General features: G+C 43.7%; 1 protein-coding gene across 2 annotated transcripts in view; it reads right to left on the bottom strand.

Moving 5' to 3' along the window:
- The window catches only part of INTS8 (integrator complex subunit 8), a 57915-nt gene extending 53295 nt beyond the window's left edge, over positions 1-4620 (bottom strand). For both annotated transcript variants that reach the window (XM_032760073.1, XM_058444505.1), the window contains exons 1-4: positions 4339-4620; positions 2822-2996; positions 501-641; positions 115-186 (exon numbers count right to left, since the gene is read on the bottom strand). In XM_032760073.1, coding sequence (XP_032615964.1) covers positions 115-186; positions 501-641; positions 2822-2996; positions 4339-4468 — 518 coding nt within the window. In that variant the 5' untranslated portion in view covers positions 4469-4620. The remainder of the gene's footprint in view (positions 1-114; positions 187-500; positions 642-2821; positions 2997-4338) is intronic.
- Between the last annotated feature and the right edge of the window lie 11176 nt (positions 4621-15796).

Genomic DNA, 15796 nt, shown 5'->3' with positions numbered 1-15796 from the left:
TGCCCTCCTATTCCTGCTCTACTTCTTTCATAACAGAGGTTATTAAAAACTTGCAAACATTTTTAAAACTCTAATGAATAAAGTGCCAAGTAAAAGTCATAGCCACCAACTTACACACTTAACTGAGGGGGTCCGGGTTTTGCCTGTTTGACTGGAAAACTACTTTGAACAATTGTCCTAATTGCCCTGAAGAAAAGACAGGAAAAAGAAAATTTCATACATTATAAACGTCATCTCAATTATTTTTTCAAGTACTCCTTAGGTTTGTATAAATTATATGAAGCATTGACACATGGTAAATCCTGCATAAGTCATCCACATTTTTATCAGATTGCTTTTCATCTATGCAGTCACAAATTTTCTCCACCATCAGACTCACAGTTCCCAAGATTTGAAAAATCCCTGCAGAAGAATGGGACCATTAAAAGCATATCCTTGAAAGCCACAGTGCAATAAAACAGAGGTTGCCCAATGCAGTCTGAGTTTATGAAAACATTTACCATCTATTATAGAGAAGTACAGCCATGGCAGTGGTCGGAGGTAAAGTGGCCAGATCCATGTCTACGTGCTTTGTCCCAGGAGGAACTTTACTGATGCAGAGTAGTTCATTTAGTAGCATATTCAATACTGGAACAGATAAACTTGAAGAAGCAAAACGTACATGTTGGCACATTAATTGTGAAAGAAATACGAAATACATACAGAATTCCGTATCGGCACTGAAAATATTTACATTGGTAAGGAACCACATCTCTGGGTTTAGCTATCAAATGCAAAAAGTTTTTTTTTTTTTTTTTGAGACAGAGTCTCGCTCTGTCGCCCAGGCTGGAGTGCAGTGGCACGATCTGGGCTCACTGCAATCTCCGCCTCCCGGGTTCATGCCATTCTCCTGCCTGAGCCTCCCGAGTAGCTGGGACTACAGGCGCCTGTCACCATGCCCGGCTAATTTTTTGTGTTTTTAGTAGAGACGGGGTTTCACCATGTTAACCAGGACGGTCTCAATCTCCTGACCTTGTGATCCGCCTGCCTCGGCCTCCCAAAGTGCTGGGATTACAGGCGTGAGCCACCGTGCCCGGCCTAAATGCAAAAAGATTTTTAAAACTTTTTATTATGAAAAAACGTAAAACACAAAAGTAGACAGGATATAATGAACCCCTATGTACAATCATCTAGCAATTATCATGATACCCACTCTTACTTCATCTCTATTCTTCCCCACTTCCCAAATCATTTCGTCCATAAATATTTCAGAATATATCTCAAAAAATTAACTCTTAACATAATCACAATATTAATTAACATAATCACAATATTAGACTTGCTTACTGTCAAACAGCCTATCAGTGTTCAATTTTCCAGCCGCCTCATATATGTCATACTTCTTTGCACCCATTCCTATCTGTTGATGTCTCTTCAGTCTATAACATATAGCTTCCCCCGCTCAGATTAAAAATACACTTTACGGTGGCGGGCGCCTGTAGTCCCAGCTACACGGGGAGGCTGAGGCAGGAGAATGGCGTCAACCCAGGAGGCGGAGCTTGCAGTGAGCAGAGATCGCGCCACCGCACTCCAGCCTGGGTGACAGAGCGAGACTCCGTCTCAAAAAAAAAAAAAAATACACTTTAAAAATTCTAATATTTAATGCTGAAGAATGTGGTTAAAAAGAGGGTTTTTGAATACTACTGGTGAGAGTATAAACTCTTTTGGAATGCAATCCGGCAATATTCATGTGTCTTAAAAATGTTTATACTGCATGATCCAGCAATTTAAGGAGCTATCCTAAGAATACAACTCAAAATACAAATATATTTTATGGGCAAAGATATTTAAGGTCCTTTGATTTATATCAGTGAAAAACTAGAAATAAACTAAATGACTGTCAATTAAGGAATAGTTAATAAATTATCCATACAACGGAATTCTCTCCAAAAAATAAAAAAGGGGAAATGTTCATGATACTGTTAGGTGAAAAAAACCAGAAATCAAAACCGTATATAGGATATGATCACAACTTTAAGCCTATAGAGAACAAAGAACAAAAATTACATGAATATGTCAAAAAAATACTCTCTCCTCCCCAATTATTTCCTATTTTTTTAATTTTTCCCAACTTCCTATCAGGGATTTTTTTAATTGTGATGAGAAGGGGATGACAATAAATCATTTTCTAATAACAGCCTTGAAAGTATTTATATTTAAGCAAATAAACACTGACTCTAATCAGCTGTTTTACTAGGAAATAGTGATTTATGACCAGTAAAATTAACTCAATTATTCAATAGCAAATCATCCACATTACACAACATCATTTTTATTCATTTTCTTCAGATATGTAAAAGTCACTTAAAAAATTTACAACAGTTTAGGTGTGGATTTTCTCTAGTTACCACATCAAAAGTAATGTTATATTTGCATATTTTATCAAGAATATATAATCTTTATTTTATTTACTTTTTTTTCCGAGTCTTACTCTATCGCCCAGGCTGGAGTACAGCAGCGCCATCTCGGCTCACTGCAACCTCAGCCTCCCGGGTTCAAGCGATACTCGTGCCTCAGCCTCGCAAGTAGCTGAAATTTACAGGCACCCGCCACCATGCCCGGCTAGAGATGAGGTTTCACCATGATGGTCAGGCTGGTCTCAAACTCCTGACCTCAAGTAATCCGCCAGCCTTGGCTTCCCAAAGTGCTGGGATTATTATAGGCGTGAGCCACGGCGCCCAGCACGTAATTTTTAAGAGCCGATATCATAAAAGCATATATAGAAATAAACCAAGATATCTAAATAGTACTTCAAACGAAATTTCACTGAAATCTTGGATACCTTTTCTCTAATATGTCTAAGTCCCACTTCAAATGTGCAGCAACTTTAAGAGCAAGTAGTTTTAAAATACGATTTCTCTTGTTATCAGGCGGAGGTTGAACTTGGTTTTGTTCATTAACTGAAGGTTTGGAAGCCTGTTCCAAAAACTGAACTATAAGTTGAACTGGTGCAGGATCTAGGGTTTAAAAGAAATAAATTCTTAAATTTAAGTTTTAATTATGAAGATACAAAAGGATTCACTATTGGTTTGTTTTTTTTTGGGGGGGGGTGGAGGGGTTGGGTTTTTTTTGCCACAATAGGAATCCAAACAGCTGTGCTGTTAAAATGACTACGGAATACCATATGTAAGAAGTGTGCCTGGGGGTTAAAGGAGATGTGGAAGAGTGGTAAGGAGGAAGGGTAACAGATTAGAGTGGAAGAAAGCAAAAAAAAAAAAAAAAAGCACCTTACGGGGAAGAACGTTAGCAGTCATAGATTTCTGGTTCTGCAAATAACCAGTCAATTAGAAGAATGAGATACAAACATTACAACTATTATTTTGACACTTAATTAGGGGGACCTCCATCAAGTGACCTCTCTGCACCTGTTTCTTCCAATGCACAATAGAGGATAATGTCACCTACCTCACAGGATCATTATGAAGATTAAATTAAAGGAGATAACAGATGTGAACAATCAAGCACAGTGCATAGCACCCGGAAAGCACTGAACAAATTATCTTTCAAAAGGAATGAATTAAGGGCATTATACAGGTGGCAAAACTGCCTAAGTACACTAACTTCTTATACAGTGGTCTCTATCAGTTAAGGCCAGTCTATGAGACTGAACAAGCCATATACAGATTTGAATTCAGAAAAATGCTATCTGAGGAACTTACCTTTTTGTGCCAATACCTTTTGTAAGAATGCCTGGAGTTTTCCTCCTCCCCCCTCAATTTGGGCTATTAATCATTACCATCACTATACAAAGCCATCTTGCAAATGTGCAGCAGTTCCTGCTTTCAAAGATTTTCTTTTAACTTACAGCCCAACTTTGGAATAAGAGTCAATAAAATTCCCTCACTGAAGAACAAAATGTCTAAATAAGAACCTAAGATAGTAACTAGCGTCAGGATCAACACCCAACAGCTGGTTTCTCCCCAGCTCCCTGAATTTATTCAGCTTGGGGTTGAAGGAGGGGTCTCTGGTCAGCCTCCCCGACCCAGGCAACCACAAGACCCGCCTCGCAGCCTCTAAAACCCCAACAGTAAAAAGGTAAATCGTAAAAAGGACCAAAGGGTTTAGGCTGACAGCACCAAGCCCTCCCCTCCGGGGGTAGGAGAGCTTTTGTTTCGAGCTTTTCTTTGACCCTCCACCCGGGCACGTTTAAGGCAAGCGAGGAGCCCGGCCGGAGTTGGGCTCCTGTGCGCGCCTCCCAGGCCGCAGCTTTGGTGACCGAGAAGGCGAGGAGCGGAGGGAAGCCGGGCGGACAGCGCCGGTGGCGGCATCCCGCTCCCCAGGTGCAGGCGCCGCGCTCACCCGGGCAGGGCTTGCGCAGATGTTTCTCCAACAGTGACTCCTCCAGCAGGAACTCAAACCAGCAGGTCTGCGGCGGGGTGCAGGGCCGGCTGGAGGTGGCCGCCTCCCGGTCCGCCGCCTCCGCGCTCATCCTGCCCCCGCCGCCGCTACCACCAGGGCCGCTTCCTGGCTCCAACCTGACACTTGGATGCGGGCCGGGGCCTGGGGTATGCGGAACCCGGTGGGAGACAGGCCACGCTCCGAACGTCCCGGAAACTCACACAATCCAAAATGGCGGCGCGGGCCAGCCGGAGCTGCGATCCTGGATCCGCCTCCCCGCGCCACCGCCGCGCCTTCGGACCAATCGTTGTTCGGATTGGAAGGAAAGGGGCGTGACTAACCTTCGAACCACGCCTCCTCCCGGTTGCCATAGGAGACGGCGCCGCATGAAGCCGGGTCGCGGGTGGGCTTTCCCTGTTCTCTGATAGTTCTCCAGAGAGAAAATGAGACAACCTCATCTAGGGTTGCAACGGGCCTCAATATTTTCGTAAAGGCGAAGCGAAGGGTTCTAGCTGTGACCCAAGCAAAGTTTATCTCCTGTGCTTTCAATTTCCCCGTTCCCATTTCTGAGATTTCCTCGCACCTGGGTCCTCTCCTCAGATGCTCCCGCCGTCCTGCCGAGAACACCAGCTTCCCACCCGCTTCCTGCACTGATGGCAGCATACGGTGAGCAGCCCTTGCTGCTGGCTCCCGATACTTAGAGCCTAGTTGATCCTCTCGATATCCCCGCTAGAGGCGCTGTTAACCCTATACATTTACCTCCGTTCTGTGATGTTCTTGTATTTTTCATTAACGATTAAAACTGAAAAAAGATGCATTCATAGATCGTGAATACAAGGCCAGCCTGACCAATAGGATGAAACCCTGTCTCTACTAAAAATACAAAAATTAGCCGGGCTTGGTGGCCGGCGCCTGTAATCCCAGCTACTCGGGAGGCTGAGACAAGAGAATCGCTTGAACCCGGGAGGCAGAGGTTGCAGTGAACCGAGATCGATCCATTGCACTCCAGCCTGGGCAACAGAGCGAAACTCCGTCTCAAAAAAAAAAAAAATTTAGTTAGCCAGGTGTGGTGACACACACCTATGGTCCCAGCTACTCAGGAAGCTGAGTCGGGAGGATCACCTAAGCCTAAGAGATTGAGGGTGCAGTGAGCTGTGACTGCCACTACACTCCAGCCTGGGCAACAGAGTGAGACCCTGTCTCACAACGAGAAAAAAAAAAAGAAGAAAAAGGAAATCAGTACAGATTAACTTGACATTTTGACATTTGTATTACATATGTAAAAATAAGTTAATTAAGGAAGAGTTCATTATTCCACTACCATCTAATACAATAACAACATTATACAGTTTCAAGTCCCAAGGTGCTTTATTTAGACTCAAAAATGTCCTGCCATAAAAGTGTTATAGGTTAAAAAAAAAAGTGTTACAGCACTGAACTCCCTTTTTCAGAGTGGGTAATTGAATACTTGAAGGTTGACAGAGATCTTGAAGTTTATTAAACTTACAGACCATCTCTTAGAGGGAGTCATAACTTAAGACTTCATCAACATTGGAGGAGTCTAATGAATTCAAGCTTCCAGCCAGGAACTCTTGTCCCTCTGATGCAGGGCAGGTGACCCCAAATTGGAACTTCGCCCCAGAGAGTTATTTGCTTTGTCCAGGAAAGAATTCAAGTGTGAGCCAGTGGTAGAAGAGAACAGCTTTACTGAAGTGGCAGTGTTACAGCTCTGTGACTGCCCCTGCAGAGCAGGGCTACCCCACAGGCAGTGCGCTGAGAATACCAGCTCAGGGCGGTTCTGCAGGCATATTTACACCCACTTTTAATTGCATGCAGATTAAGGGGAAGTTTATGCAGAAATTTCTAGGAAAAGGGTAGTAACTTCTGGGTCATCAGGTCATTACCATGGAATGGGGTGGCAATGCCCAGGTGTTGCCATGGCAGTGGTAAACTGACATGGCACACTGTTGAGCATGTCTTATGGAAAGCTGCTTCCGCCCCATCCCTGTTTTAGCTAGTCCTCAGTTTGGTACAGTGTCCAAACCCTGACTCCAGAGTCGCGTCTCACCTCCTACCTCACTTTTGAGCAGTATGTTTGGAGAGTGTCTGTCAGAAGACCCTCAAAACTACCAGTTGCTTCTGCTTTGATGCAAGACACATATCCCAGCTGTGGCCAAGTTTCCTTGCCTGGGTCTGGAGTGACACATCTTTCCCTGTCAGTGTGTAACAATCCTGGTGTGGGTTGAGTGTTCTTGAAAGGTGTCCCAGAATGTCAAAAAGCCAAGGCTTCTGGCCGGGCGCAGTGGCTCAAGCCTGTAATCCTAGCACTTTGGGAGGCCGAGGTGGGCGGATCACGAGTTCAGGAGTTCAAGACCATCCTGGCCAACATAGTGAAACCCTGTCGCTACTAAAAATACAAACAAAATTAGCAGGGTGTGGTGGCGGGCGCCTGTACTCCCAGCTACTTGGGAGGCTGAGGCAGGAGAATGGCGTGAACCCAGGAGGCGGAGCTTGCAGTGAGCTGAGATGGTGCCACTGCACTCCAGCCTGGGGGACAGAGCCAGACTCTGTCTCAAAAAAAAAAAAAAAAAAAGCCAAGGCTTCTTCAACTTGCTATGTCTTCGGCTCTCAGAAACAACAGAGGCAAAAGAAATATTTAAAATTTTGATTTAAAAAGTAATACACTTGGAAAGATACCATCAGGAAAGTGGAATGACAACCCACAGACTAGAAGAAAATATTTGCAAATCATGTGTCTGATAAGGGACTTACATCCAGAATATGTAAAGAACTCTTACAACCCAGCAACAACACAGTGAGTAAAGGATTTGAATTGGCCAGGCGCAGTGGCTCACGCCTGTAATCCCAGCACTTTGGGAGGCCAAGGTGGGTGGATCACCTGAGGTCAGGAGTTCAAGACCAGCCTGGCCAACATGGTGAAACCTCGTCTCTACTAAAAATACAAAAATTAGCCTGGCATGGTGGCGGGCATCTGTAATCCCAGCTACTCGAGAGGCTGAGGCAGGAGAATTGCTTGAACCCGTGAGGCAGAGGTTGCAGTGAGCTGAGATTGTGCCACTGCACTCCAGCCTGGGCAACAGAGCGAGACTCCATCTCAAAAAAAAAAAAAAAAAGGATTTGAATTGATCATTCTCCAAAGAAGATATTACAAATGGGCAATATGCACATGAAAATGCTCAATATCATCAGTTGTTAAAGAAACGCAAATCACTGGCCAGGTGCAGTGGCTCACGCCTGTGATCCCATCACTTTAGGAGGCCGAGGCGGGTGGATCACAAGGTCAGGAGTTCAAGACCAGCCTGGCCAAGACGGTGAAACCCTGTCTCTACTAAAAATACAAAAATTAGCCGGGCATGGTGGTGATGCGTCTGTAATCCCAGCTACTCGGGAGGCTGAGACAGAGAATCACTTGAACCCAGGAGGTGGAGGTTGCAGTGAGCTGAGATCGTGCCACTGCATTCCAGCCTGGGTGACAGAGTGAGACTGTCTCAAAAAAAAAAAAAAAAAAAGGAAAGAAAAGAAAAGAAACGCAAATCACTAGCCTGGGCAACAACGTGAGACCCCCATCTCTACAAAAAACACAAAAATTAGCCAGGCATGGCGATACACTGCCTGTGGTCCCAGCTACCCTGGGGGACTGAGGTGGGAGGATGGCTTGAGCCTGGGAAGCAGGCTGCAGTGAGCTACGATTATGCCACTGCACTCTGGGCTGGGTGACAGAGCGAGACTTTGTCTCAAATAAATACATAAATAAATAAAGCAAAACAAAACTGTGTGAAATACCACTTCACCCCCACTAAAATGGCTATGATCAAAAAGACAAAAATAACAAGTATTGGTGATGATATGAAATTAGAACCTCCATACATGTCAAATGTAAAATGCTACAGCCACTTTTGAAACCAGTTTGGCAGTTTCTCAAAAGGTGAAAAATAGGCTTACCAGACGACTCAGCAATTCCCCTTCTAGGTATGTATCCAAGAGAAAGGAGAAAATGTACCCACACAAAGATTTAAATGTTTAGAACAGCAGTATCTACAGTAACCGAAAAGTAGAAACCAAGGTCTATCACCTGGTGAATAGACAACAAAAAATGTGACATACTCATTGTATCTGTTTCAAGTGGCTGCTGTAACAAATTACCATAAACTTTGTGGTTTAAAACAACAGAAACTGGCCGGGTGTGGTGGCTCACGCCTGTAATCCAAGCACTTTGGGAGGCTGAGGTGGGAGAGTCCAGGAATTCAAGACATATCTGGGCGGCATAGTGAGACTTCTGTCTCTACAAAAAAATCAAAATAAAAAATAAGCCAAGGATGGTGGTGTGCGTCTGTAGTCCTGGCTATGTGGGAAACTGAGGTGGGAGGATTACTTGAGCCCAAGAGGATGAGGCTGCAGTGAGCCGAGATTGCACCACTGCACTGAGGTGGGTGACAGAGTAAGACCCTATCTCAAAAAAAAAAAAAGAAAGAATGAGAACATGAGAACAGACTGTGGTCATTCAGACTTGGGTATTTAGAAGACATTTTCTTGAACAAAGTGAGCCTGTCATGTCACTTTATGGAAAACAACTAACACCATTTGTGGCCAATAATAACATTCAGTTTTTTTTGTTTTTTTTTTTTTTTTTGAGATGGAGTTTCACTCTTGCTGCCCAGGCTGGAGTGCAATGGTGCTATCACCGCTCACTGCAACCTCCGCCTCTCAGGTTCAAGTGATTCTCCTGCCTCAGCCTCCCGAGTAGCTGGGATTACAGGCACTGCCACCACCACACCCAGCTAATTTTTGTATTTTTAGTAGAGATAGGTTTCACCATGTTGGCCAGACTGGTCTCGAACTCCTGACCTCAGGTGATCCTCCCACCTCGGCCTCCCAAAGTGCTGGGATTACAGACATGAGCCACCACTCCTGGCCAACATTCAACTTTTTAAGTAAAATTAGAATTTTAGAAAACTGTAAACTTGGCAGCTTCCCAATATTTGACAAGATTTTTCTGATGACACCAATGGTGATATTAACAAATGTTGTATATTTAAATGTGTCAACTTTCAGATGATCATCACAACTTAACAAACCAATCAATATTTTCCTAATATATGTGTAAAAGATTTGTTTAAATTCCAAGACAAGCCGAGCACGGTGGCTCATGCCTGTAATCCCAGCACTTTGGGAGGCCAAGGTGGGCAGATCACAAGGTCAGGAGTTTGGACCAGCCTGGCCAACATGGTCAAACCCCGTCTCTACTAAAAACACAAAAATTAGCTGGCATGGTGGCAGGTGCCTGTAATCCTAGCTACTCAGGAGTCTGAAGCAGGAGAATAGCTTGAACCCGGGAGGCAGAGGTTGCAGTGAGCAGAAATTGCATCACTGTACTCCAGCCTGGGTGACAGAGCAAGACTCCATCTCAAAACAAAACAAAACAAAACAAAAAATTTCAAGACAGACTGATGAATTGTAATGGAATGGAATTTGGAAAGTTAATTTGTATGATTTCAGATTTCAAATTGCAACTAATCTTTAAGAAACAACCACTTTCTCAGGTTTTGGTGAAGAAAATCCACAATTATCTGAAAAGATATAAAATACTTCTTTTTTTAACTACTCATCTACGTGAGCAATGCCACTCTTCTAATTTTTAAAATGAAAATAGTTATTTTATATAAAATTGTATTTGTCAGCATGTAATAGGATTATTTTTATTTTTATATGATTATTTTGTTATTTTAATTTAAATAAATATTTTTAAAACTTCTCAGTGTTAATTTTTAATATGGTAAATATAAACAAAGACTCTTTTAAGTGCTTAATAATTTTTTGGTGTAACAGCGCCCTGAGACTAAAAAGTCTGAGAAACTATTTTATTGAGGCATGCACATCAAAATCCTTCTGTGTTTGGCTCTGAAGAGAAGGGGGAAGGAGGATAGAACAGGGGTGGGTTAGGGAGGGGGAGAGGAGAGGTGAATGGGGGGAAGGAGTGGGGGAGGAGGTCACAAGTACTTCAATTTTATCTGTTTTTTTTTTTTTCTTTTGAGACAGAGTCTCGCTCTGTTGCCTAGGCTGGAATGCAATGGTGCGATCTTGGCTCACTGCAACCTCCACCTCCCAGGTTCAAGTGATTCTCCTACCTCAGCCTCCAGAATAGCTGGGATTACAGGCACGCCACCATGCCTGGCTAATTTTTGTATTTTTAGTAGAGACAGGTTTCACTATGTTGACCGGGCTGGTCTCGAACTCCTGACCTCAGGTGATCCACCCGCCTCAGCCTCCCAAAGTGCTGGGATTACAGGTGTGAGCCACCGCACCCTGTTCTGTTTTTTTTGTTGTTTTTTTTGTGTGTGTGTGATGGTCTCTCTCTGTTGCCCAGGCTGGAGTGCAGTGGCATTTAGCTCACTGCCTCCTTGACATCCTGGGTTCAAGTGATCCTTCTGCCTTAGCCTCCTGAGTAGCTGGGGCCACAGATGAATACTACCATGCTCAGCTAATTTATTTATTTTTTTGCAGAGATAGGGTCTTGCTATGTTGCCCACCCGGGCTGATCTGGAGCTCCTGGGCTCCAGTGATCCTCCCACGTTGGCCTCCCAAAGTGCTGGAATTACAGGTGTAAGCCACTGTGCCCAGCCATATATTGATGTTTTTAAAGTCCCTGATATTTCCTCAAAACCCGTGAAAAATTCTATGGGCTTATAGAAATAAACTATTATGGAGCATTTGTTACATACCATGACCCAAATTAGGGCCTTTATATCCTCGTTTTCTCATTTGATCTTTCAACATCCTAGAAAGTAGGCATTATGAGCTCACCTTACAGCTGAAGAAGCTAAGGATCAGAGAAGTTATTGTTCTTAAATTTTTTTCTGTGGATTTACAACTATTTAAAAAACAATAGCACACAAATTTGGTGGAACTTTTATTATAATTGCACCGAATCTATAGATAAATTTGATAATACGGTAATGAGACTCCTTATCTAGGAGCAGAATAAGTAGATAGTAGCTTCCTCAAAGTCTCCCAGAGAATAAATGTTAGAACCAGGGTTTGGTCCCTGATTTGAACTTCGTTAAATTGAACCACTGCTGTGGTCTGAAAGTTTGTGTTCCCCTCAAATTCATGTGTTGAAAACTAGACCAAGCATGGTGGCTCACGCCTGTAATCCCAGCACTTTGGGAGGCCCAGGCGGGCGGATCCCCTGAGGTAAGGAGTTCAAGAGCAGCCTGGCCAACATGGTGAAACCCTGTCTACTAAAAATACAACTACCAGCCAGGCGTGGGCACTGGCGCCTGTAATCCCAGCTACTTGGGAGGCTGAGTAACCAGAATCGCTTGAACCCAGGAGGTGGACGTTGCAGTGAGCCAAAATCGCACCACTGCACTCTTGCCTGGGCGACAAGAGTGAGATTCCATCTCAAAAAAAAGAGAAAAGAAAAGAAAAGAAAAAGGAAAGAAAACTAACCCCCAAGTTTAGAAGGAGGGGCCTCTTTTGGGAAGTGATTAGATCATGAGGGCAAGATAGCATGTGGAAGACCTATATAAAGAAAATAATAAAAATGTTATTCAAAAACATGAAGGATCTAAATAAATGGAGAGAAAAATTCTGTTCCTAGAGAGGCAGGCTGATTACTGTATTCTCAAATTTATCTACAGATTCAGTGAAATGATAATAAAAGTTCCATCGAATTTCTATGGTTTGTTTATTTACTTATTTATTATTTTTTTAAGACAGAGTCTTGCTCTGTCACCCAGGCTGGAGTGCAGTAGCACAATCTCGGCTCGCTGCAACCTCTGCCACCCAGGTTCAAGCAATTCTACTGCCTCAGCCTCCCAAGTAGCTGGGACTAACCACCACGCCCGGCTAATTTTTGTATTTTGAGTAGAGATGGGGTTTCACCATGTTGGACAGGCTGGTCTCAAACTCCTAACCTCAGGTCATCCGCCCTCCTCGGCCTCCCAAAGTGCTGGGATTACAGGCGAGAGCCACTGTGTCCAGCCGGTTTTTTTGTTTGTTTTTAAAAATAGTTGTAAATACATGAAAAAAATTTAAGAACAGTATAAAGAACTCTCCTATCCGCTTCACCCAAATGTGTCAATTGTTAATATTTTATTATACTTCCTCTCACCCTTTCTCCACAACAGCTCCCTACTTCCTTGTATACTGGGTAGAGTGACCAACTGTCTTAGTCCATTTTGTGCTGCTATAATGGAATACCTGAGACTGGGTAATTTCTAAGGAACAGAAATTTATTTCTCACATTTCTGGAGGCTGGGAAGTCCAAGATCAAGGTTTAGCCTCTGGTTCTGAGATGTCATCTTGTTGCTGCGTCCTACAGAGAGGACTGCTGTGTCCTCACACAGCAGAAAGGCAGAAGAACAAGGGAGAACGAATCACTCCTGCAAGCCCTTTTTTATAGCAGCATTCATACTTTATGAGGGCAAAATCCTCCCAAAAGGCCTCACCTCCCAATACTGTTGCATAAGAATAATTACGTTTCCAACACATGAATTTTGGAGGGGGCAAAAACATTAAAACCATAGCACCAACTCATCCCCGCTTTGCCAGGACTGAGTCAATTTTAAAACTGAAAGTCCTGCATTCCGGTAACCCCCTCAGTGTGGGCACACTCTAACCCAGGCATGCCACCTGGGCAACCACACCCCTCACCTTGTCCCCAGCTGCTTGGATACTGCGTGCTGACATCTCCACATGGAGAAGATGGGTAGGGAAGCTTGTAGTTAATTATCAATTAGTCAAACAGCCTGAAAAATGTCACAAGGCCTGAAAGGTTCTAGAGTGTTTAGCTTTAGATCAAGAAAAAATTCACAAATGAGGTGGTAGCAGATTTAGTAACATAAGAATAAGTGAAATTCTGGCAAACCCCTTTTATAGTGATGATTATGTATTTGCAGAGCCCCGGCAAGGTTCATATGCTGTATATGTTTACCAGTTACCATCAAGTAGAAATTTCTGTTTTATGTTGATCATAAACGACAGTGTCTAGTCCTGCTCTCCTCCTTCATGATAGTTTAAAATGTTTTCTTGTACATCCTCCCTGCTTCCTTGTTATTCTGGTAGCTCACAGACTCGTTGTCTCTGAAATCTGGGTCTCTACAAAGTACAGCAAACTAGATGAGCTACAGTGAAAAAAATAAAAAAGCAGAGATATTATACAGCCTAAGGATGAAAATTATTTTCACCAAGGACCTCTGAAAATCACATAAATAAAAAAATAAACTAGGACGGGCACGGTGGCTCACGCCTATAATCCCAGCACTTTGGGAGGCTGAGGCGGGTGGATCACCTGAGGTCGGGAGTTCGAGACCAGCCTGGCCAACATGGTGAAACCTCATTTCTACCAAAAAATAAAAAAATTAGCTGGGGGAGGTGGTGCATGCCTGTAATCCCAGCAAATCGGGAGGCTGAGGCAGGAGAATCGCCTGAACCCAGGAGGCAGAGGTTGCAGTGAGCCAAGAGCACGCTGCTGCACTCCAGCCTGGGCGACAGAGACTCTCTCTCGAAACAAACAAAAAACTTGAAATCGGTTAATTTCTTTGGCATTTCTTTAAGGAAATATGCAATACAATTCAGACATAAACATACAATTTAAAACTTTATTCAATAAATATTTTTGAGGTGGGGGATACTAGCTGATGGATTCTACTGCCATCTTGTGGTCATTAGGGATAGTGTCCATATCTACCGGTAATGCAGGCTGGCTGGGATCACCTCTTCCTTATACTTTCCAGTATGGAAGAAGGAATATGACTTGAGGATTGTGATTGGAAGTAACTAATTCTTTGTACAAGCTATCCTGCAACACCTAACTGAATTACATCTTCTTAGGGACTTCCAAAAACAGATCTGTCAAGAGGTAATAAGCGAGTCCTATCAAACATGACTTTGCGGTCTTCACTACCTCCTTGGGCAGGTAGGCCCCCTGTTGTATGTGGCCACAGAGCTGTGCATCCCGGTCATGGCATTCATATCACCTCCTTGCAGTTACCTATTTAACAGTCTCACTTCCCTGGTAGACTCCAAGATCTTGGAGGTGGCGGCAGGGGAGAGCAGGATGGTGGTAATACCATTTACCTAGTACAGCCTCTAGTACACAGGAGGCACCCGGTAAATATTTGCTAAATAAATAAATCTTTTATTAAACACAAAGCACCTGCATTTCACATGCACGCAAATGCTTCCCTATAAACCAGATCTACAAACCTTTATTTAATCTTTGCTTTATCTAACCTAAAGCATTATTTTTTTTTTTTTTTTTTTTTTTGAGACAGAGTCTCGCTCTGTCACCCAGGCTGGAGTGCAGTGGCGCAATCTCGGCTCACTGCAAGCTCCGCCTCCCAGGTTCACGCCATTCTCTGTGGTCTCGATCTCCTGACCTCGTGATCCGCCCGCCTCGGCCTCCCAAAGTGCTGGGATTACAAGCGTGAGCCACCGCGCCCGGCCCCTAAAGCATTATTAACCTGTTCTTAAGATATTTACGACTCACTCTATTATCTAGGTTTTATAACCAGCAATAAACTTAAAGCTTGTTGGGGCTCAGAAAATGATACCCCAAAACGAAGGCCCCAGAGACATAAGTTTCTCTCTGACCCTCTCCTGACCTCCTGTCTCTGGACCATCATTCTCCCCTAAGGCTTGCCATAGAAACCAAAACCCCTTTTCCCTGGAGCCAGCCATCAAACCTAATAATATTACTCTAACTTCACCCCCCACACCCATTTTTCTGTGTAAAAACTGACATTAAAAAATGATCTGCGCTACCTTGGTTTTGGGGGGTTTTTTTTGTTTGTTGCTTTTTGAGACAGGGTCTCACTCTGTCATCCAGGCTGGAGTGCAGTGGTGCAATCTTGGCTCACTGCAACCTCTGCCTCCCAGGTTCGAATGATTCTCCTGCCTCGGCCTCCCTAGTATCTGGGACTACAGGTACGCACCACCACGCACAATTAATTTTTGTATTTTTAGTAGAGATGGGGTTTCACTATGTTAGCCAGGCTGGTCTCGAACTCCTGACCTCAGGTAATCCACCTGCCTCGGCCGCCCAAAGTGCCCAAATATCTTGTTTGGTTATAGGTCATGAGACCCCTGTTCCAGAGAGGGTGCTGCCCTGTCCCCAGAAGGAAGGAATGCTGCACTGAGAAGCCAAGAGGAATCTAGACAGGCCTTGCAGGGTGTCCCCGCTCAGTCTATTACAGTTAAGTCATACTCTTTTTGTCCAATTACATCTCTACACAGCTGTTCATACTTTGTTGAAACTAAGCATAAAATGGACAGGTTCCCCAGTATCTTTGGGTCTTCATTCTGAAGGTTCTCATGTCACAAAAAGCTATGATGAAATAAACTTATATGCCTTTTCTTCTATTTACCTGCCTTCTGTTAGCTGATTTTCAGTGAA

This window comes from Hylobates moloch, unplaced genomic scaffold (genome assembly GCF_009828535.3).
Source record: "Hylobates moloch isolate HMO894 unplaced genomic scaffold, HMol_V3 SCAFFOLD_9, whole genome shotgun sequence".
NCBI classification, from domain to species: Eukaryota; Metazoa; Chordata; class Mammalia; order Primates; family Hylobatidae; genus Hylobates; species Hylobates moloch.
Note: the sequence above shows the minus strand (reverse complement) of the source record. Positions and strands in the feature narration are given on the sequence as shown.